This window comes from Amblyraja radiata, unplaced genomic scaffold (genome assembly GCF_010909765.2).
Source record: "Amblyraja radiata isolate CabotCenter1 unplaced genomic scaffold, sAmbRad1.1.pri S43, whole genome shotgun sequence".
NCBI lineage: Eukaryota > Metazoa > Chordata > Chondrichthyes > Rajiformes > Rajidae > Amblyraja > Amblyraja radiata.
Window position 1 is genome coordinate 716,525 of NW_022630150.1, and position 23,970 is coordinate 740,494.

General features: G+C 48.6%; 1 protein-coding gene across 1 annotated transcript in view; it reads left to right on the forward strand.

The window, feature by feature from the left end:
* Nucleotides 1-8,952: 8,952 nt before the first annotated feature.
* The window catches only part of slc12a9 (solute carrier family 12 member 9), a gene marked incomplete at its 3' end in the record, with an annotated part of 28,536 nt that continues 13,518 nt past the window's right edge, over nt 8,953-23,970 (forward strand). Inside the window, exons 1-2 of the mRNA XM_033016316.1 lie at nt 8,953-9,178; nt 23,653-23,787. Coding sequence (XP_032872207.1) covers nt 8,965-9,178; nt 23,653-23,787 — 349 coding nt within the window. The remainder of the gene's footprint in view (nt 9,179-23,652; nt 23,788-23,970) is intronic.

Below are 23,970 nucleotides of genomic sequence, written 5' to 3' on the forward strand. Positions count from 1 at the left end.
CTCATGCATTGTCACTAGGGTGACAGGGTCGTTGATGTGTTGAGATCACGTGTACAAAAATGCTGAAGAATAGCGGGAAATTTCAACGATTATGTGACAATTTTCAAACTGGAGGCAGTTATCAAGGTGAATTTGTCTGGATCTACTGAGGGGAAATCTATTTTCGCTCATGCTCGCTGTTAAGCAGCACCATGGAGACTAGGAGACGACACACAACCATACAGGCTTCACCCTGTACGGTCGTGAGTAGTCTCCTCAGTCGCCCAAAGAGTTGTGGCGTCTTGTGGATTTTCAACATGTTGAAAATTTTCGACAACCCATGACGGGTGCCGGCAGTTGCCGTGAGTGGGACAAGCCCTTGACTGGGAGAATTAGGTAGAAGTGTGGGGTGGCTTTGAGCTTTGTAAGGAAATATGAATTTGGGAAGAATATTGACACAGTTTTATTGAGACAGAAGTAGAATTTTTAAAAAGGATTTAAATGTAAATGTATTTTTGTATGTTTGACTTGACCACGTTGTCTGGGTTTTTGAAACCAAAATCAATGTTCTCAAAAGAAAAAAACACATTAGAAACTGGCTTCATTAAAACGTTGATGTGTGTTGTCTTTTTTTTAAATTATTACTTTCAGAAAGTCCACCGGGTAGATAGTTGTAGTGGGCCCCCCTCAGTCAGTGAAGGAAGCAAATGGCATGTTGGCCTTTATAACAAGAGGAGTCGAGTATAGGAGCAAAGAGGTCCTTCTGCAGTTGTACAGAGCCCTAGTGAGACCACACCTGGAGTATTGTGTGCAGTTTTGGTCACCTAATTTGGGGAAGGACGTTCTCGCTATTGAGGGAGTGCAGCGTAGGTTTACAAGGTTAATTCCCGGGATGGTGGGAATGTCATATGCTGAGAGAATGGACCGGCTGGGCTTGTATACTCTGGAATTTAGAAAGATGAGAGGGGATGTTATTGAAACATATAAAATTATTAAGGGATTGGACATGCTGGAGGCAGGAAACATGTTCCCGATGCTGGGGGAGTCCAGAATCAGGGGCCACACAGTTTAAGAATAAGGGGTAAGTCCTTTAGAAGGGAGATGAGAAAAAACTTTTTCACACAGAGTTGTGAGTCTGTGGAATTCTCTGCCTCAGAGGCCAAGTCTCTGGATGCTTTCAAGAGAGAGTTAGATAGAGCTCTTAAAGATAGCAGAGACAGGGGATATGGGGAGAAGGCAGGAATGGGGGGGGTACTGATTGGGGATGATCAGTCATGATCACATTGAATGGCGGTGCTGGCTCGAATGGCCTATTCCTGCACCTATTGTCTATTGTCATGACTGACCATGGGGATGCATGCTGGCCGGATGCAAGCCTGGGCGATGCCATATGGAGGACAGGCTGTTGCCCATGCAGCACGTCCCCCTCTCCATGTCGCTGATCGATCCAAAGGAACAGCAGGGCCGTTGCAGTTTGGCACCAGCGCTGTCGCAGGAGCTGCCAGAGCGAGGTTGTAGACAACGACGAACTGCCTTAGGGGCTCCGACTCCGGATTTTCTTGAGGTTTACTCCTGGAGCCTTTTCCATGACTGGATATGGCCACAAGGCAGTGGAGGTTTTAAATCAGAGTTCTCCCTCTCCTAGATGGACTGCCTTCCCAGGCTGACGAGCCCCTTCTGCCCGAGACTGGTGGGAGCGGGAGCGTCTATCGGGACGACAGATGGCACAATGGGCTAAGTGTTCGGCTGGCAACCAGGAAGGTAGCCGGTTCGAATCCCGCTTGGAGTGCATACTGTCGTGTCCCTGGGCAAGACACTTCACCCACCTTTGCCTGTGTGTGAATGTGTGTGAGTGATTGGTGGTGGTCGGAGGGGCCGTAGGCGCAGATTGGCAGCCACGCTTCCGTCAGTCTGCCCCAGGGCAGCTGTGGCTACAGAAGTAGCTTACCACCACCGAGTGTGACTGAGGAGTGAATGAATAATGCGATGTAAAGCGCCTTGAGTATTAGAAAGGCGCTATATAAATCCCATCCATTATTATTATTATTATCTTCCCGTGCAGGTCTACAGCACCTGCTCACTGCCCAGGTAGTGTCGGTAACTTTTGCATTGTATTACTTTTGGAGGAACACAAGAGTAGACAAACTGACTGGAGCAAGGGTTGACGAATCCCTGGATATAACGGCCTCGTTCTAAAAGAAGCGAATGCAGATGTAGTGGATGCATTGTCATCATCTTCCTAAATTCTGGAAATGACCCAGCGGATTAGAAAGGACCAAGCCTTGCAGCAATATCCAAGAAAAGGCCAGTTGCCCCGATATCATTAATCGGAAAAATATTTGAATCCATCATTAAGGTAGTGTTAACATGGTATGGTACTCGAAGCGTAACATAATGAGATCAATTTTGTTCATAAATGATAGGAGCAGAATTGGGCCATTCGGCCCATCAAGCCAATCCCGCCCCTCTCTCCCTCCCCCTCTGTCTCTCTCCGTCCCTTCTCTCTCTGTCTCTCGCTCTCTGTCTCTCTGTCAATTCAATTTCAATTTTAAAAACTATTGGCATGATAAAATACATGGTTATATTGCCAAAGTATAAAACATGACATACATATTTAAAATGCATAAGTATAAATACAAGTATACAGTGCATGGATAGATGTCTCTCTCTGTCTCTGTCTGTCTCTCTCTCTCTCTCTCTCCCTCTGCAGGATTCTTTTTAAATCACTTTGTTCACTTTTGTTGCTAAGTTAAAACCACACTAAAGACTACGTTACATTGTTTCAAATAGAATATTGCTTAAGTATCAAAGGAAACATTGGCCTAGTGCAGGGAAAATGCCACTGCTCTTTGAAACAATGGTGTTTGATTATTGCAGAGAGGTTGCATAGAAACAATCCGGTTGCTCTTTTGCAAGGCGCCTTTTATTTCAGTTTGTCAATTTCCAAAAGTAATTTTTAAACTGTCCTCTCTTTCCCAATCCAAATTATGTTGTAAACAACTCGTCCCCGCGTAATACGAATGGTGTCCCCTCAATTCAACAGACCACTAGGATGTAGAGAGACGCGTTTTTGCATTTTGTAATTGTTCATTATTGGTCTTTTTAAGTATTTATTGCTCTCAGGTATTGTCCACGTTGTATTTTCTGTCTGCGTTCGTTTTGAATGTGTGGGTTTGTTGGTTGGGGGCTTCTGGACATCTGAATTTCCCTGGGGATCAATTTATTATTATTATTAAAATCTCTCTCTGTGTGTGTCTCTCTGTCTCTCCCTGTGTCTCTCTCTCTGTCTCTCTCTCTCTGTGTGTCTCTCTCTCTCTCTGTGTCTCTCTCTCTGTCTCCCTGTGTCTCTCTCTGTTTCTCTCTCTGTCTCTCTCTCTCTCTCTCTCTCTCTCTCTGTCTCTCTCTCTCTGTCTCTTTCTCTCTGTGTCTCTCTCTCTCCCTCCCCCCCCCCACTCTTTCACACACACTTTCACTCTCTTGCACACTCACACTATTTCACTGTCACACACACTCACTCTTTTACTCTCTCGCACACACTTTCTCACTCTTGCACACACTCACCCATTCACTCACACTCCCTATCTTTCACACACTCTTACTCACGCTTTTGCTCTCTCGCACACTCTCACTGCCGCGCACACACACTCTCACTGCCACACATACACACACACACACACTCACTGCCACACACACACACTCACTGACACGCACACACACACTCTCTCACTGCCACACACACACACACAATCTCACTGCCACACACACACACACACACTCTCACTGCCACACACACACACACTCACTGCCACACACACACACACACTCTCACTGCCACACACACACACTCTCACTGCCACACATACACACTCTCACTGCCACACACATACACACACACTCTCACTGCCACACACACACTCTCACTGCCACACACACACACACACACACTCTCACTGCCACACACACACTCTCACTGCCACATACACACACACTCTCACTGCCACACACACACACACACTCTCACTGCCACACACATACACACACACACTCTCACTGCCACACACACACACTGCCACACACACTCACTGCCACACACACACACACTCTCACTGCCACACACACACACACTCTCACTGCCCCACACATACACACACACTCTCACTGCCCCACACATACACACACACTCTCACTGCCACACACACACACACACTCTCACTGCCACACACATACATACACACACACACACTCTCACTGCCACACACACACACACAAACTGCCACACACTCTCACTGCCACACACATACACACACACACACTCTCACTGCCACACACACACACACACTCTCACTGCCACACACACACATAGAAACATAGAAACATAGAAAGTAGGTGCGAGAGTAGACCACCAGGTCCGTCGAGCCCGCACCGCCATTCGCTCATGGCTGAACACTAAACAGACACACTTACCCACAAACAGTAGACACAAGACACAGAACACAAGACACTACCCTCCCCTTTATACCGCTATCACCCCTCTCCACCCCAAAAACCTCGTGATCTCCTGGGGGAGGCAAAAAAACGGATAAAAACCCAGGTCCAATTCGGGAAAAAAATCCGGGAAATTCCTCTCCGACCCCAATCTAGGCGATCGACACTTGTCCAGGAGATCACTCGGGTCTTACTATACTAACCATACCTAGGTCCATATCCCTGCCCTCTCCCCGTAGCCCCTTATCCCCTTGGCAGCTAAAAAACCATCTATTTTAGTCTTAAATATATTTAAAGTTTCTGCTTCCACTGCTCCCTGGGGCAGTGAATTCCATAAATTAACCACCCTCTGGGTGAAGAAGTTCTTCCTCATCTCAGTTTTAAAAGAGCCCCCCCTTATTCTGCAACTATGTCCCCTAGTTCTAGTTTCCCCGATCATTGGGAACATCCTCGGTGCATCCACCCGATCAAGGCCCCTCACGATCTTATATGTTTCAATGAGATCGCCTCTCATTCTTCTAAACTCCAAAGAGTAGAGTTCCAGCCTACTTAACCTTTCCTCATATGTCAATCCCCTCATTGCAGGAATTAATCTTGTAAACCTTCGCTGCACTGCCTCCAGGGCTAGTACATCCTTTCTTAAGTATGGACCCCAGAACTGTACACAGTATTCCAAATGTGGTCTCACTAATACTGTGTACAGCTGCAGCAAGACCTCCGTGTTTTTATACTCAATCCCCCTAGCAATAAAGGCCAAAACTCCATTGGCCTTCCTGATTGCTTGCTGCACCTGCATACTAACTTTTAGTGATTCATGTACTAATACCCCTAGATTCCTTTGCGTTGCATTACAACGCAGCTCCTCCTCATTTAGAAAATAACTTGCCCTATCATTTTTTTTCCCAAAGTGAATGACTTCACATTTATTAGTATTAAACTTCATCTGCCAAGTTGTTGCCCACTCACCTAGCTTATCTATATCCTTTTGCAGACTCTTCCTATTCTCCTCATCCCCTACTTTTCCTCCCATTTTTGTACCGTCCGCAAATTTTGATATATTACACTTGGTTCCCTCCTCCAAATCATTTATATAAATTGTGAACAACTGGGGTCCCAGCACCGACCCTTGCGGAACCCCGCTAGTTACCGGTTGCCATCCCGAGTATGAACCATTTATCCCCACTCTCTGCTTCCTATTTGTTAGCCAATCCTCTACCCATGCTAATATATTACCCCCAATTCCATAATTTTTTATTTTTAGCAATAGTCTCTTATGTGGCACCTTGTCAAAAGCCTTTTGGAAGTCCAAGTATACCACATCCACCGGTTCCCCTTTATCCACCCGGGTTGTTACTTCCTCAAAGAATTCGAGCAAATTCGTTAAACAGGACTTCCCCTTCACAAAACCATGCTGGTTCTGTCCGATGAAGTCATGTTTATCCAAGTGCCCCGTTAGTGTTTCTTTAATAATTGTCTCTAACATTTTACCCACCACCGATGTTAGACTAACCGGTCTATAATTACCCGCTTTCTGTTTACTTCCTTTTTTAAATATAGGTGTTACATTGGCCATTTTCACACACACTCTCACTGCCACACACATACATACACACACACACTCTCACTGCCACACACACACACACACACTGCCACACACTCACACACACACTGCCACACTCTCACTGCCACACACATACACACACACACTCTCACTGCCACACACACACACACACACTCTCACTGCCACACACACACACACACACTCTCACTGCCACACACACACACTCTTTCCCCCCAAAGATCCTATAGCGAGCAAGATGGTCCATTCGACGAAAAAGACGTAGTACGGTCATGGGCAGATTCACGGGTGATTTTCGGCCCCATTTCCGTAACCGGCTTCCGTCTCCGCACCAAAGATCCCGTAGCGGAGCAAAGATACTAGTGCGGAGACGGAAGCCGGTTACGGAAACATCCTCATAAAAATAAAAGTTCTTTGGTAAAAATCTTCTCATTTTCAGAATTATAATTTATTAACACAAACTGTTCCCCCGCAACGTTGATTACACTGCGAGTCGGGTGGGGTCCGGTTACTGAAATGGATGAAAAAAAGGCCCACATTCCGCTGCGTTGCGTACTACACGTCAGCCCATTGCATTTAGCAGGAGTTGTCTATCTTGCTCCGCTATAGGATCTTTGCTCTCACCCACACTCTCTCTCTCTCTCTCTCTCTCTCTCTCTCCCTTTGTCTCTGGCTCGTGAAAATAACTCTGTGGTGACGTTCTGAGCCACCACTCCCAGTCCAGATGTCCCTTGTAAAACATAATTCTGCAATGCACCTTTGATCTTTTTTTAAAATCACATTGAAGGCACTATACAACTGCGAATGGCTTACTGCTGCACCTATTGACTATTGTCTATCATGGTCTCCCCCCCCCCCCACCCCCTCCACCCCCTCCTCAGGGAAGGGGAGACTGTGACTCTTCTTTCAACCAACATCACCCAATGTAGAAACAGAACTGCAGATGCTGGGTTAGACCAATGATAAACACAAAGTGCTGGAGTAACTCAAAGACTCAGGCAGCATCTCTGGAGAAAGAGGGTTACCTGGCCCACTGATTTACTCCGGCACTTTGTGTTTTGCTCCTGATTATGTTTTGAATCCGTGGATCAGAAGGAAGAGGAGTTAAGGGCGGATGGTGTCACCTTCTTCGTGGATTGTCACCTTGTCGTGGTGGAGAAGCTTGTGTGGACCTGAGATCCTGAGAGCAATGCCGTCTGGAGCCACGCTCCTGGTAGGGCCACCCATGGCGGTAAGTTCGAGGGGGAGGTCTCAATAGACAATAGGTGCAGGAGTAGAGGTCATTTGGCCCTTAGATCCAGCACCGCCATTTAATGTGATCATGGCTGATCATCCACAATCAGTACCCCGTTCCTGCCTCCTCCCCATATCCCCTGACTCTGCTATCTTTAAGAGCCCTATCTAGCTCTCTCTTAAAAGTATCCAGAGAACCGGCCTCCACCTGAGGCAGAGAATTCCATAGACTCAAACTCTTTGTGTGAAAAAGTGTTTCCTCGTCTCCGTTCTAAATGGCTTACCCCTTATTCTTAAACCACTAGCCCCTAGAGCTCTATCTAACTCTCTCTTAAATCCATCCAGTGACTTGGCCTCCACTGCCCTCTGTGGCAGGGAATTCCACAAATTCATAACTCTCTGGGTGAAATAGTTTTTTTCACACCTCAGTCTTAAATGACCTCCCCTTTATTCTAAGACTGTGGTTTTCCCCCTGGTTCTGGACTCGCCCCACATTGGGAACATTTTTCCTGCATCCAGCTTGTCCAGTCCTTTTATAATTTTATATGTTTCTATATATAGATCGGAGGAGGTCGTCTTCACTCTCCACTATTCGGTGTCCAATTTCCCCAAAATTAGTGGTAGCTAGTCTTCAACAGAGTTGTAGGAGGTGGAAGGAGGTCTTCAACATGACATTTTCTCAAACTCTCCTAAGCTCATCAAAACTCGCCAATTAGGTCGCCCATGTGGGACAGCCCCTTAAGGCAAGCAAGAGGAGGCAGAAATTTTGTTGGGGGTTCCAAGCCAACGCAATGAAGGCCTTCCACTGCCATAAAAACCTTGTCCCCTGCACTCTATATACCAACCAATATACAGGGCTGCACTAACCAGGGACCTAACGCATGATCGATAACTTGCTGGAAGCTTAATTGACATTATTTATTATGTATTCGTTTTCCCCTCCCATTTAAGATAAAGGAGTGTTTTGTTTTTTAAATGGGGCGGGGTGTGGAATTGGAGGGGGGGGGGGGAGAGTTCTCACAGCCCTGGGGAGCAGTGAAAATCAAATATATTATGGAATGGAATGCTATTTAATGTCATTCAAACCTAGGTTTGAACGAAATTAGTTTTTTTACATTACAAAAAAACCCTAGACACACACACTTAACAGGGTTTACATGTGAGTCCCCAACACCTCCTCACTGTGATGGAAGGCAAAGCCTTTATCTCTTCTTAAATGCTCATTCCAACGGCAGCAGGGAATTCCTACATTGGAGAAAAAGCCGGTGAACGCACAACTCGGGGAGAGGAGGAGGAGGAGAGAGGGGGGGGGGGGGGGGGGGGGGGAGGAGAAAACAGCCACGGGGCCAACCCAGCGCAGGGTGAAGAGTCACATGAGCCAGTGTCTGATGATGCTTAAAATTGCAGATAGATGCTTGCGGATGTTGAGGTTTGCAAGGAGGAGGTGGAGGGAGAAACAGAAACATGTCTCTGTAGCAGCGGCGTCGCTAACAACTCATTGTATCAATTTGCAGCGCCTTTGAAACTGACAAGTGAAATTGACACACACACAGAGGCAACACATTTTTTAAAAGTACAATAATTTGTTTTTCTTCCAACCCCCCTCTCTCTCTCTCTCTTGTTATTTTTTTTTGTTTAAACTGAAGCAGACGGTCTCCCACCCCCCTCTCCCTCTCCCTCCCTCCACCATGTCCAGCGAGACTTCTCCCCTCCTCAACTACCGCCTCTACAACGTGGCCGGCGGGGGCTTCGCCGAGAGCTGCACCGCTCCAGCCAACGAGGAGGTCTCCATCTGCACCAGCGGCTCGCAGCCCGACGACAGCCGAAAGCTTTCGACTTTCTTCGGGGTGGTGGTCCCCACTGTACTTTCCATGTTCAGCATAGTCGTCTTCATGCGAGTCGGTAAGCCCGTGTTTTATTTACAATGTATTTAATGCAATATCCCCTCCAAGAATCACCCTTCTGAACTGAACACAATTCACCCTTTAAGGCAGATATCAAGCCACTTAAATTTAAAGTAAGCGTTTTTTTTATTTTTTTAATGTCATCGTCGAATTGTCCTGCATTTTATGTGGACGTTGCTTGCAAGAATTGCATCGAGAACGCGAGATTATGTATCGCCCCGTGACCCCACTTCATCTCTCGACCTACATCGGTTGGGTTTTGAAGATGTCATCTGACAACTTGGTAGGTCGCTTACTTTTTAAGCAGCAACTACTCTGTAGCTGAAGTTGGAGTTGGTTCTGGAGTTGGAGCTGGTTCTGGAAACCAAAAGGATTTGAGTATAGGAGCAGGGAGGTTCCACTGCAGTTGTACAGGGTCTTGGTGAGACCACACCTGGGGTATTGTGTACAGTTTTGGTCTTCTAATCTGAGGAAAGACATTCTTGCCATAGAGGGAGTACAGAGAAGGTTCACCAGACTGATTCCTGGGATGTCAGGACTTTCATATGAAGAAAGACTGGATAGACTCGGCTTGTACTCGCTAGAATTTAGAAGATTGAGGGGGGGATCTTATAGAAACTTACAAAATTCTTAAGGGGTTGGACAGGCTAGACGCAGGAAGATTGTTCCCGATGTTGGGGAAGTCCAGGACAAGGGGTCACAGCTTAAGGATAGAGGGGAAATCCTTTAGGACCGAGATGAGAAAAACATTTTTCACACAGAGAGTGGTGAATCTGTGGAATTCTCTGCCACAGAAGGTAGTTGAGGCCACAGTTCATTGGCTATATTTAAGAGGGAGTTAGATGTGGCCCTTGTGGCTAAAGGGATCAGGGGGTATGGAGAGAAGGCAGGTACAGGATACTGAGTTGGATGATCAGCCATGATCATATTGAATGGCGGTGCAGGCTCGAAGGGCCGAATGGCCTCTACTCCTGCACCTATTTTCTATGTTTCTATGGAACTGGAGTTGGTTCTGGAATTGCACAAGGGTAATGCTTCATATCCCATTAAAACCGTTGGATTTCTTGATTAGTGCGGGGGTTATGGGGTGAAGACAGGAGAATGGGTTTGGGTGGGTACATGGATTTAGAGGGATATATGAATTATGTGCCGGATATGAATCCGTTTATTCTGTCTTATTCATGGTCAGCCCAGACATTGTGTCAGCACTTCAACTCCCCCTCCCATTCCCAATCCAACCTTTCTGTCCTGGGCCTCCTCCATGGCCAGAGTGAGTCCCACCGCAAATTGGAGGAGCAGCACCTCATATTCCGCTTGGGCAGTCTGCACCCCAGCGGTATGAACATTGACTTCTCTAATTTCAGGTAGTCCTTGCTTTCTCCTCCCCTTCCCAGCTCTCCCTTGGTTTCTTGGCCCTCCAAAATATTCCAAATTGAATTTAAACTGGAGGTGGTACCTCATGGTGGTACCCCATCTCCCCCACACCTCTCCCCTCCCCCACCCCTCTCTCCTCCCCCTCTCCATCTCCCTCTCCTCATCCCTCTCCCTCTCTTCCCCCTCCTCCTCCCACCCCATCCCTCTCTCCCCCACCCCCTTCCCTCTCTCCCTCTGCCCCCTTCCCCTACCCCTCTGTCCCTTTTCCACCTCTCCCCCTACCCCTCCCTCCCCACTCTCCACTTCTCTCCCACTTACCCCTCTCCCTCTCTCTCCCCCTCCCTCCCCTCTCACCCCCCACCCCTTCCCCTACCCCTCTGTCCCTCTTTCACCACTCCCCCTACCTCTCTACCCCTCCCTCCCTACCCACTCTTCCCCTTCTCTCCCCCCCTCTCCCTCCCACTCTCCCTCCCCCCTCCCCTCCCTCCACACTCTTCCCCCTCCCTCCCCTACCCCATCCCTCCCCCACCCCTCTCTCCCCATCCCTCTCTCCCCCCCTCTCTCCTCACCCATCTCCCTCACCCTGCCTGCAGTCATACACAATAATAATAAATATCAAAACACAAACCCTCAGCCCTCTGTCTCCACCTCTTCCTCCCTTCTCCCCCCCCCCCTCACCCCCACCCTCACATCAGTCTGAAGGAGGGTCTCGACCCAAAACGTTACCTATTTCCTTCGCTCCATAGACGCTGCCTCACCCGCTGAGTTTCTCCAGCATTTTTGTGTGCCATCGATTTTCCAGCATCTGCAGTTCCTTCTTAAACACCTCATTGAAATTGTTGGGGGAGTCCAGAACCTTATCTTCCTATCTTGCCAGTTCCCTGTTTTCATTAAAATCCAATAGCTTTTTTTACAAAATTCCAGAAAATGCAGTTAAAAAAAAAGAACCGAGTGCTGGAGGAACTCTGCAGTGGGGAAATGGGCAGATTATATGTTGGGTCATTTGAAGAAGATTCCAGAATATTTTCTTTACTCCAAATTCCATCATCTGCAGCCTCTCTTGTCTCCGGAGAATCCAGGCCTGGTTTGCAGGTCTTGCAAATCGACCTATTCCCCTCCAAGCTTTATCCTGCCCCCGATAGACGCAGAACGGGACAGGCAGCATCTCTGGAGCGAAAGAACGGGTGACGTTTCAGGTCGAGACCTCAGAAGAGGGGTGGGACAAATCCTGGCAAGTCAGTGGTAAAGGATATCCTCTCATCCTTCTAAACTCCATAGTGACAAGCCCAGCCGCTCCATTCTCTCAGCGGGTCAGGCAACATCTCTGGAGGAGAAAGAAGGGTCCCGTCCTGAAATGTCGGCTGACCAATTCTCTCTACAGATGCTGCCTGACCTGCTGTGTTCCTCCAGCACTAATTTGTTCAATATTCCAGCATCTGCAACCTCTTACCATCTTTAGAAGGATGAGAGGGTATCTTATTGAAACATATAAGATCAATAAGGGTTTGGACACGCTAGAGGCAGGAAACATGTTCCCGATGTTGGGGGAAGTCCAGAACCAGGGGCCACACACAGTTTAAGAATAAGGGGTACGCCATTTAGAACGGAGACGAGGAAACACTTTTTCTCACAGAGCGTGGTGAGTCTGTGGAATTCTCTGCCTCAGAGGGCGGTGGAGGCCGGTTCTCTGGATGCTTTCAAGAGAGAGCTAGATAGGGCTCTTAAAGATAGTGGAGTCAGGGGAGAAGGCAGGAACGGGGTACTGATTGGGGATGATCAGCCGTGACACCATTGAATGGCGGTGCTGGCTCGACTTGCGTCCCAGCAAGCAGCCACCGCCCACGGATCGGCCATCTTAGTAACCACCCTGCAGGGGTTGGGGGACTCTAGTGCGTGGAGGGACTGGGCTCTGGTGGGGGTGAGTCCAGGCCGGGCTCCTCCAGCGTCTCACAAGGTTCAAGGCCTGTGCCTGCGCTGCACCTCTTTCTCCTTCTGCGAGCATTTCATTCTCCGCCTGATGGATTTTTAGGCCGCGGTGGTTCATTAGGCCTTTCCGTGCCATCAACTGTCTCTCCAGTAGTCAACGCAAAAGTGTAGCTCGAGTGATGATAATTCACCAAGACGTCAGGGTGGCTCAGCGGGTAGAGCCGCTGCCTCGCCGCGCCAGAGACCCCGGGTTCGATCCTGACTGCGGGGTGCTGCCCGTGCGGAGTTTGCACGTTCTCCTGAGTGGGGATTTCTCCGGTTTCCTCCCACATTAGGTCAGTAAATCGGCTTCTGTAAATTGTCCCTAATGTGCAAGTTAACATATAACCTCTATAACAATCACAGCACGGAAACAGGCCATCTCGGCCCTTCTAGTCCGTGCCGAACACGTATTCTCCCCTAGTCCCATCTATCTGCACTCAGACCATAACCCTCCATTCCTTTCCCGTCCATATACCTATCCAATTTATTTTTAACTGAATAAAATCGAACCTGCCTCCACCACTTCCACTGGAAGCTCATTCCACACAGCTACCACTCTCTGAGTAAAGAAGTTCCCCAAGTTAGTGCGCGGGGTTAGAACGCTGGTGGGCGCGGACTCTGTGGGCCGAAGCTGTTTCTCGAAACTTAGAAACCATCCAAAGTTTTATTAAAGAATTGGGGGTTATCAAAATTAGGTGCATAAATATTTATCATAGTAAGTTGGGTGGAATAAATTTCTCCCGAAACTATAACATATCTTCCCTCTTAATCTGATATAGTATTCTTTAATTTGAATGGTATGCCTTTTCGGATTATAATAATAGCTGTAGAAGTAATTCTACAGCTATTATTCTACAGAGGCCAGAACTCTGAACAAACTAGGTTCTATAATGACCAACCCCACTCACCCACTCCATGCCCTGAAGGTGATCAAGAGCAGCATCTTCAGTCAGAGGCTGATTGCACCAATGTGCAAAACTGAGAGACATAGGAAGTCCTGTTTACCAGCTGCTATAAGGTTATATAATGCGCATAAATAACTGCACTTTTTTTTAAATTAATTGTATTTTAACTTGTATTTTAACTTGTATTTTAACTTGTTAAGTATGGAAGCCATTTGAGGAAATGTGTGGTGTTATGTCTGTCTTGAAGCTGTCGTGGCACTGTAATTTCCTGTAAAGGATTATTAAAGGTATAATCAATCAATCCAATGATGAAGTAAATAAACTTAGAAACTAAACGTACAGGAGTCGGCTGTACAGCACAGAACCTGGCCCTTCAGCCCATCAAATCCATGCAGGTCATCAAACAAGTCATTCGCATTCATCCCATTTTTTTGCTCTTCAACTTTTCATCAACTTTTTCCCCCTCGCTACTTCCCACCTGTTTCTGGGCATGGTCCGCTTGATATCACGACATGATGTCATCTTACAGTCATTGTTGCCATATCCCCGAGCTATGTGAGTTTTGAATGCTAAATGAAACGTATTTCCATAGCTCTCGTTATAACATTTCCGAAGGCCTGCTCAGAAAATAGGGTGTATTCAAAGAGTCGTCATAGTTTTGGAGAATGTAAATGTTGACTCTGCACAGTTTAGTGGTACGGGCCTTGCTTCAGATCAGTAAGGAACTCTTGCCACGAGGCAGTGTATCATTAAGGGCCTGTCCCACTTACGCGACCTGTACAGGAGACTGGTGGCACCCGTCATAGCCCGCAGAAATATTCAACATGTTGAAAATCCAGCGGGGACCAGATAGAAGCTACGATTCTTTTGAGACCTCTCACGACCATACAGACATACAGAGGCCGGTTCTCTGGATACTTTCAAGAGAGAGCTAGATAGGGCTCTTAAAGATAGCGGAGTCAGGGGATACATAGAAACATAGAAACATAGACAATAGGTGCAGGAGTAGAGGCCATTCGGCCCTTCGAGCCTGCACCGCCATTCAATCTGATCATCCAACTCAGTATCCTGTACCTGCCTTCTCTCCATACCCCCTGATCCCTTTAGCCACAAGGGCCACATCTAACTCCCTCTTAAATATAGCCAATGAACTGTGTGGCCTCAACTACCTTCTGTGGCAGAGAATTCCACAGATTCACCACTCTCTGTGTGAAAAATGATTTTCTCATCTCGGTCCTAAAAGATTTCCCCCTTATCCTTAAACTGTGTGTGTGTGGCCGCTTGTTCTGGACTTCCCCAACATCGGGAATAATCTTCCTGCATCTAGCCTGTCCAACCCCTTAAGAATTTTGTATGTTTCTATAAGATCCCCCCCTCATGATATGGGGAGAACGCAGGAACGGGGTACTGATTGGGGATGATCAGTGAATGGCGGTGCTGGCTCGAAGGGCCGAATGGCCCACTCCTGCACCTATTGTCTATTGATTCAGCCCGCAACCACTCGACTAAGTCGTTCAGTGATAGCTCTGTGCTACAGGAGGTGTGTGTGTGTGTGTGTGTGTGTGTGTGTGTGTGTACGTGTGTGTGTCCTGTATGTGTGTGTGTGTGTGTGGCCTGTGTGTGTGTGTGATGCCTGTGTGTGTGTGTGTGATGCCTGTATATGTGTGTGTGTGTGTGTGTGTGATGCCTGTATATATGTGTGTGTGTGATGCCTGTATGTGTGTGTGTGTCCTGTATATGTGTGTGTGTGTGTGTGTGTGTGTGGCCTGTGTGTGTGTGTGTGTGTGTGTGTGATGCCTGTATATATATATGTGTGTGTGTGTGTGTGTGTGATGCCTTTATATATATGTCTGTCTCTCTCGCTGGGCTCTCTCTGCGATGAGTTGGCAGACCTGTTCGTGAACTGTTCTCCCCCCCCCCCCCCACCCCCACCACCCGGTGAGATAATGAATCCTGGCTAAACCACAAACTTCCTTGCCAAGCCAGTTTGCCATGTTGAGGAGAGAATCTACTTGAGTGATGATAATTCACCAAGACATCATGGCCTCAGGGTGGCACAGCGGGTAGAGCCGCTGCCTCTCCGCGCCAGAGACCCGGGTTCGATCCTGACTGCGGGGTGCTGCCTGTGCGGAGTTTGCACGTTCTCCTGCGTGGGGTTTTCTCCCACATTCCAAAGACGTGCAGGTTTGTAGGTCAGTCAATTGACTTCTACAAATTATCCCTAATATGTAAGTTAGACAATAGACAATAGGTGCAGGAGCAGGCCATTCAGTCCCTCGAGCCAGCGCCGCCATTCAATGTGATCATGGCTGATCATCCCCAATCAGTAACCCCGTTCCTGCCTTCTCCCCATATCAATAGACAATAGACAATAGATGCAGGAGTAGGCCATTCGGCCCTTTGAGCCAGCACCACCATTCAATGTGATCATGGCTGATTATCCCCAATCTGTACCCCGTTCCTGCCTTCTCCCCTGACTCCGCTATCTATAAGAGACCTATCTAGCTCTCTCTTGAAAGCATCCAGAGAACCGGCCTCCACCGCCCTCTGAGGCAGAGAATTCCACAGACTCACAACTCTCCGTTCGAAATGGCTTACCCATTATTCTTAAACTATGTGTGGCCCCTGATTCTGGACTCCCCCAACATCGGGAACATGTTTCCTGCCTCTCGCGTGTCCAAGCCCTTAACAATCTTATATGTTTCAATGAGATGCCCTCTCATCCTTCTAAACTCCATAGTGTACAAGCCCAGCCGCTCCATTCTCTCAGCATATGACAGTCCCGCCATCCCGGGAATTAACCTTGTAAACCTACGCTGCACTCCCTCAATAGCAAGAATGTCCTTCCTCAAATTAGGGGACCAAAACTGCACACAATACTCCAGGTGTGGTCTCACTAGGGCTCTGTACAACTGCAGAAGGACCTCTTTGCTCCTATATGCTCTTCGGACTCTGTGGGCCAAAGCTGTATCTCAAAGCTTAAAAACTAAACGTACACGAGTCTGTTGTACAGCACAGAAACTGGCCCTTCGGCCCTTCAAATCCATGCAGGTCATAAAAAGTATCGATTATTTTCCATGGCGACTTTTTTTTTAAACTAGCGGGCATTTTTCAGCATGTTGGAAAAAAACTCCGCGACCTAGCTGAGGCCTCGAGTACGCGGAGACCACTCTCGAGCATGAAGGAGAATTACAAAGACCTCCTAGGACCTCGTGTCGACCGTGCTGCGAGTATGAGTCGAGGGCAAACTCTTCTAAACTCGCCAATTAGGTCTCCGCAGTGGGACAGCCCCTATATACTCAGTAAGTAATACTCCAGGTGAGACCACACCTGGAGTATTGCGTACAGTTTTGGTCTCCTAATCTGAGGAAAGACATTCTTGCCATGGAGGGAGTACAGAGAAGGTTCACCAGACTGATTCCTGGGATGTCAGGACTTTCATATGAAGAAAGACTGGATAGACTCGGCTTGTACTCGCTAGAATTTAGAAGACTGAGGGGGGATCTTATAGAAACTTACAAAATCCTTAAGGGGTTGGACAGGCTAGATGCAGGAAGATTGTTCCCGATGTTGGGGAAGTCCAGAACAAGGGGTCACACAGTTTAAGGATAAGTGGGAAATCTTTTAGGACCGAGATGAGAAAAACATTTTTCACACAGAGTGGTGAATCTGTGGAATTCTCTGCCACAGAAGGTAGTTGAGGCCGCAGTTCATTGGCTATATTTCCGAGGGAGTTAGATGTGGCCCTTGTGGCTAAAGGGATCAGGGGGTATGGAGAGAAGGCAGGTACAGGATACTGAGTTGGATGATCAGCCATGATCATATTGAATGGCGGTGCAGGCTCGAAGGGCCGAATAGCCTCTACTCCTGCACCTATTTTCTATGTTTCTATGTATACTCAGTGGGACAGGCAGCATCTCTGGAGAGAAGGTATGGGTGACGTCTCTGGTCGAGACCCTTGTTCCAGGAAATGCTTCCCCCTTGCCTAGCACTGAGGCATACAAACATTAACATAAATCGGAAAACAGAAAAACTAGGAGAAACTTGTGGTGGGGGAGGGGCGGAGAGAGAGAGTGTGAGAGAGAGAGAGAGGGAGAGAGAGAGAGAGGGACAGAGGGAAAGCAAGGGTTACTTGGAGTTGGAGAAATCAATATTCCTACTGCATAGGAAGCAACTGCAGATGCTGGTTTAAACCGAAGATAGATGCAAAAAAGCCGGAGTAACTCAGCGGGACAGGCAGCATCTCTGGAGAGAAGGGGTGGGTGGCGTTTCAGGCTGAGGCCCTTAATAATGGAGTCGACCCGAAACGTCTCCTATTCCTTCTCTCCAAAGATGCTGCCAGTCCCGCTGAGTTACTCCAGCTTTGTGTATGTCTACAATATTCATACCGCTGGGTTTGTAAGCTGTCGAAAACCATATTTTTCCTTGAGCATCCTCTGCTTTGATCTGTCCTTTTCACACCCTAGTGCTCTGTGTACTTTTCGGTATCTCTAGTTTCCCCTCCCCCCGACTCGCAGACTGAAGAAAGGTCTCGACCTTAGACTAGACCGATAATGGCTCTGTATATCGCCTGATATTGCACTGTAACCGAGCAGTCCCTCCCGGCACTAATCTGTATCCTTGCTGGTGGTTTGAAGTGACTCATTTATTCGTGGGCATTAATGCTGCCCTGCCCGAGGCGAGAGTCCACGACGAGGGTTTGGCAACTCGCTGTCAATGGCCTCATTGTTGTGGGAGCTCCCGACATGTGATTCAGTCACATTGCTCGCTGGCCCTGTATCAGTGGAGAGGTCACAAGGATAGTTGTGTGTGTGTGAGATGCCTGTGTGTGTGTGTGTGTGTGTGATGCCTGTGTGTGTGTGATGTGTGTGGTGTGTGTGTGTGTGTGTGTGTGTGTGTGTGTGTGTGTGTGTGTGTGTGTGTGTGTGTGTGTGTGTGTGTGTGTGTGTGTGTGTGTGTGTGTGTGTGTGTGTGTGTGTGTGTCCTGTATATGTGTGTGTGTGTGTGAGACGCCTGTATATATATATATATGTGTGTGATGCCTGTATATATGTGTGTGTGTGATGCCTGTATATATGTGTGTGTGTGATGCCTGTATATATATATATGTGTGTGTGATGCCTGTATATATATATATATGTGCGTGTGTATGTGATGCCTGTATATATGTGTGTGTGTGTGAAGCCTGTATATATGTGTGTGTGTGATGCCTGTATATATGTGTGTGTGTGATGCCTGTTTATATGTGTGTGATGCCTGTATATATATATATGTATGTGTGTGTTTGTGTGGGATGCCTATATGTGTGTGTGTGTGATGCCTGTGTGTGTGATGCCTGTATATATATATGTGTGTGTGATGCCTGTATATATGTGTGTGTGTGATGCCTGTGTGTGTGTGTGAGATGCCTGTATGTGTGTGTGTGATGCCTGTATATGTGTGTGTGTGTATGGGTATGTGTGTGATGCCTGTATATGTGTGTGTGTGATGCCTGTATATATATGTGTGTGTGATGCCTGTATATATATGTGCGTGTGTGTATGTGATGCCTGTATATATGTATGTGTGTGTGATGCCTGTATATATGTATGTGTGTGTGATGCCTGTATATATATATGTGTGTGTGATGCCTGTATATGTGTGTGTGTGCGTGTGCATGTTCGTGTTCTGTAGTTGGTGCTGGGATCACAGCAGGGAGACCCAGACTAGCTCGAGCCTCTCCGTGGGGCTGCAGTCAGTTGACTGGGTCGCGCATGGGTTGTCGGTTCGATCCCCGCTCCGTGCTTCGGGAAGGGGGGAGTTGAAGTGCTGAGCCACCGGGAGATCAGGTCGGTTATTGCGAACCGAGTGGAGGTGTTGGGCAAAGCGATCGCCAAGCCTGCGCTTGGTCTCACCGATGTAGAGCAGGTGACACCTAGAGCAGTGATGATGATGCAATAGATGAGGTTGGAGGAGGTGCAGGTGAGCCTCTGCCGCACCTGGAAAGACCGCTTGGGTCCTTGGATGGAGTCGAGGGGAGGGGGGGGGATACCCGAGGTTGATAATAGCTCAAGGCCGCTCTCTGGTTGCAGGAACGATGGATCAGTTACCTGTTCAGCAACATGCAAGGATTTGATTGATTGATTGATAGAATTTATTTGCCACGCAACCAGGGTCGGTGGTATTTTGGGTTGTCAGCAGCGGTACAATAATAAAGAACACACAACCACAATAAAAATGTAACACAAACATCCACCACAGCATTCATCACTGTGGTGGAAGGCACAGAACTTGGCCAGTCCTCCTCCATTTTCCCCCGTGGTCGGGAACTCCACCCTCCGCAGCCGTTGCTGCGGGCGTCCAGATGGTAAGGGACAAAGTCAAAGGCAAGGTAAGTCCAGGACCGGCTCTTCCCCACCGGAGACCGCGGCTTCAGGTTGGTGTAGGCCGCATGCCGGCGGTTGAAGATTTAAGGTTCCCGCCGCGCCGCAGCCAGAAGCACCGCAGACCGCAGGGCCGGCGGTCGAAGCTCCCCTCCAGGGGTGATGTTAAGTCCATGCCGCACCCGCGGTAGAAGTTGGCCGCGGGCCGGCAGTGATGGCTTCCTCTTCCTCTGGGTCCCCCACGAGGGATCCCGGGCTGCAGACGCCACGCCAGCTGGAGCTGTGCAGACCGCGGCTTCAGGCTGCCGGCTGCCCCGGGCCAGCGAAACGGAGCGCTCCCCTCCAGCGAGGGCTCAACAGCTCCACGCCGAGAGTCCACGCTGCACCCGCCGCTGAAGCCCCAGGCGCGTCTCCGGGAAAGGCCGAGCCGATCCTTGCTGTTAGGCCACGGGGGAGGCGACCAAAACGGTTTCCCCCTCACCACCCCCCACACAAAACACACCGAGAAACATCATTTGTGTTCTGTTTTGGGAGATGGGTGAATAAGCCACTTGTGACTGGACTCTTCTCAACAGAGCCTTGTCTTCTAAGGACATTATGCACCCGTGGCCTTGACAACTGCTGCCATGTGCAAGCAAACACAATAATATCTTTACAACCTCCTATAAAGAGGGCTGGGCCCTATTTATGTAATGGCATGGGTGCAGGAACACTGATAAATCAAGAGAGAGTCCAGAGAGTTTTATTGCCATATGTCCCAGATAGGACAATTAAATTCTTGCTTGCTGCAGCACAACAGAATATGTAAACATAATACAGAACAGGAGATAAAAGTTCCGTGCGTCTATAGACCATAGACCAGATATATACACACTAAATATAAACAGATAGGTTGCTGCATGCTGACCGGTTGCATCATGGCTTGGTTCGGCAATTTGAGCGCCCTGGAGAGGAAAAGATTACAAAAAGTAGTAAACACTGCCCAGTCCATCATCGGCTCTGACCTTCCTTCCATCGAGGGGATTTATCCCAGTCGCTGCCTCAAAAAGGCTGGCAGTATCATCAAGGACCCACACCATCCTGGCCACACACTCATCTCCCTGCTACCTTCAGGTAGAAGGTACAGGAGCCTGAAGACTGCAACAACCAGGTTCAGGAATAGCTACTTCCCCACAGCCATCAGGCTATTAAACCTGGCTCGGAACATTAATAGCCCATTATCTGTCATTTGCACTTTATCAGTTTATTTATTCATGTGTGTATATATTTATCTAATGGTATATGGACACACTGATCTGTTCTGTATTCATGCCTACTATGTTCTGTGTGCTGAAGCAAAGCAAGAATGTCATTGTCCTATTGTCAGGGACACATGACAATAAACTCACTTGAATCTTGAATCTAGGCTGTTATAGTTCAGAGATTGTTTGCGTTGAGTTTAACAGCCTGATGGCTGTGGGGAAGTAGCTATTCCTGAACCTGGTTGTTGCAGTCTTCAGGCTCCTGTACCTTCTACCCGATGGTAGCGGGTAGATGAGTGTGTGGCCAGGATGGTGTGGGTCCTTGATGATGCTGCCAGCCTTTTTGAGGCAGCGACTGCGATAGATCCCCTCGATGGTGGGGAGGTCAGAGCCGGTGATGGGCTGAGCAATGTTCACAACTTTCTGCAGCCTTTTCCGCTCCTGGGCGCTCAAGTTGCCGAACCAAGCCACGATTCAACCGGTCAGCATGCTCTCTACTGTGCACCTGTAGGGGTCCGAGAGAAGGAACTGCAGATGCTGGGAAAAAAATCGAAGGTGGACAAAAATGCTGGAGGAACTCGGCTGGTGAGGCAGCATCTATGGAGCGAAGGAAATGGGCGACGTTTCGGGCCGAGACCCTTCTACTGAAGAAGGATCTCGCCCCGAAACGTCACCTGATGGGCCATTCTTAGTCACGTGTGCGACCAAACATAGTGGAAGACTATGAAGAAGGGTTTCGGCCCGAAACGTCACCTATTTCCTTCGCTCCATAGATGCTGCTGCACCCGCTGAGTTTCTCCAGCATTTTTGTGTACCATTGTGGAAGACTTGTCTAATTCTGGAAGCATTCCGGGTATATATAGTTTTTTTGTACTGTATATATATGTGTGTGTGTGTGTGTGTGTATATGATTCTTAAGTTTATCAAGTGAAATGTTTATATCAAAGGTTCAAAGGTTATTTTATTGGTCACACATACACCTAGGTGTAGTGAAATGCTTCTTGCCAATGCAGTACATAAAGAAAGAAAACAGACGTAACAGTAATAAAGAAAGTTAAACATAAAAACATCCCCCCACAATGGTTCCCATTATGAGGGAAGGCACCAAGTCCAGTCCCCATCCCATGTCCACCCATAGTCGGGCCTATTGAGGCCTCCACAGTTGCCTTTACGGAGGCCCGATGTTCCAGGCCGTTCTCGCCGGGTGATGCTTCTCCGGCGTCGGGAGTATCCTCTCAGCGGCTTGGGAACCCTGGAACGGCCGCTTCCCTTACCGGAGGCCGCGGCTTCCGAAGCCAACAAGGCCGCGCCGGTTGGAGCTCCACCACTGGCGATCTCATCGAGAGATCCCAGGCTCCCGATGTGAAGTTCGGCGCCGTCGCCCGCAGCTGGCCGCTCCACAGACCCACAGCTCAGCGATGTTTTTTCTCGGCGGTCTCCAGCTCACCGGAGTTCTTGCGCGGCCACCCGGGCAAGGCATCGCTCCGCGATAGCGCTCCAGCGCTGCGCCGCCGCCGAAGCCGAGGTTCTGGGCGGTCCGCGACAGGAAACGCCGCTCCAGGCCCGCTGCTAGGCCGCGAGGACGGGTCGAAATTGCAGCCCGGAGAAAAGCTGCCTCTCCGACCAGGTAGGGACCCTGAAAAGTAGTTTCCCCCTTCCTCCCCTCCACCCCCCCCCCCCCCACATAAAGAAGACTAGACCTCCAAAAACAAAACACTAAAACTCACTACAAATTAAAAAAAAAAAGAGTGAAAAACTAACAGCTGCACAGGACGGCGCCCCCTTTAGTTTTATATGTCATGTTGACCGTGTTTGTTTAGGGTCAGAGGTCAAGGGGGGGGGGGCTGGTCACGTGTGTGACCTCGCACGGCGGCCTTTTTCTTTCACAACTCCGTCACCATCTCGCAAGCTCTTGCGAAGTTTAAACGAAAGCTAGAACGACCATATCTCTAGCAGACGTGCGTTAGAATTGAATTGAATTGAATTGAATACCTTTATTGTCATTCAGACCTTACGGTCTGAACGAAATTTCCTGCCTGCAGTCATACATACAATCATACAATAATAAACAACAATAAACACAAATTAACATCCACCACAGTGTATCCTCCAAACACCTCCTCACTGTGGTGGAGGCAAAAATCTTAGGGTTACTGTCTCTTCCCTCCTCTTCTCCCTCTGCGCTGAGGCGATTCCCCACCGGCGCGGCCTTGTTGGCTTCGGAAGCCGCAGCCTCCGGTAAGGGAAGCGGCCGTTCCAGGTGTCCCAAGCCGCTGAGAGGATACTCCCGACGCCAGAGCACCATCACCCGGCGAGAACGGCCTGGAACATCGGGCCTCCGTAAAGGCAACTGCGGAGGCCTCAATAGGCCCGACTATGGGTGGACATGGGATGGGGACTGGACTTCGTGCCTTCCCTCATAATGGGAACCATTGTGGGGGGATGTTTTTATGTTTAAATTTATTTATTACTGTTATGGCTGTATTCTTTCTTTATGTGCAGCATTGTCTGTGTGAGAAAATAGCAATGAATAAGATTAATCTCTTACAAGAATTTTTGGATCTCTCTCTCTTCCCCCCCCTCTCCTCCCCCCACATCCACCCCTCTCCCCCCCCCCCGCAGGTTTTGTGATTGGCCAGGCAGGGTTCCTGGAGTCGCTGCTGATGCTGGTGGTCGCCTACGTCATCATCAGTCTGACCGTGTTATCGGTCTGCGCCATCTCTACCAACGGGGCGGTGAGGGGCGGCGGAGCCTACTGTATCCTTTTGCCAAGTGTGGGAAAAGACGTCTCCTCGTCTCCGTTCAAAATGGCCGACCCCTTATTCTTAAACTGTGTGTGTGTGTGTGGCCCCTGGTTCTGGACTCCCCCAACATCGGGAACATGTTTGAGAAGCGAGGAGATTTCATGTTTTATCATCGTTCCTTACAATGCCGTGTCCG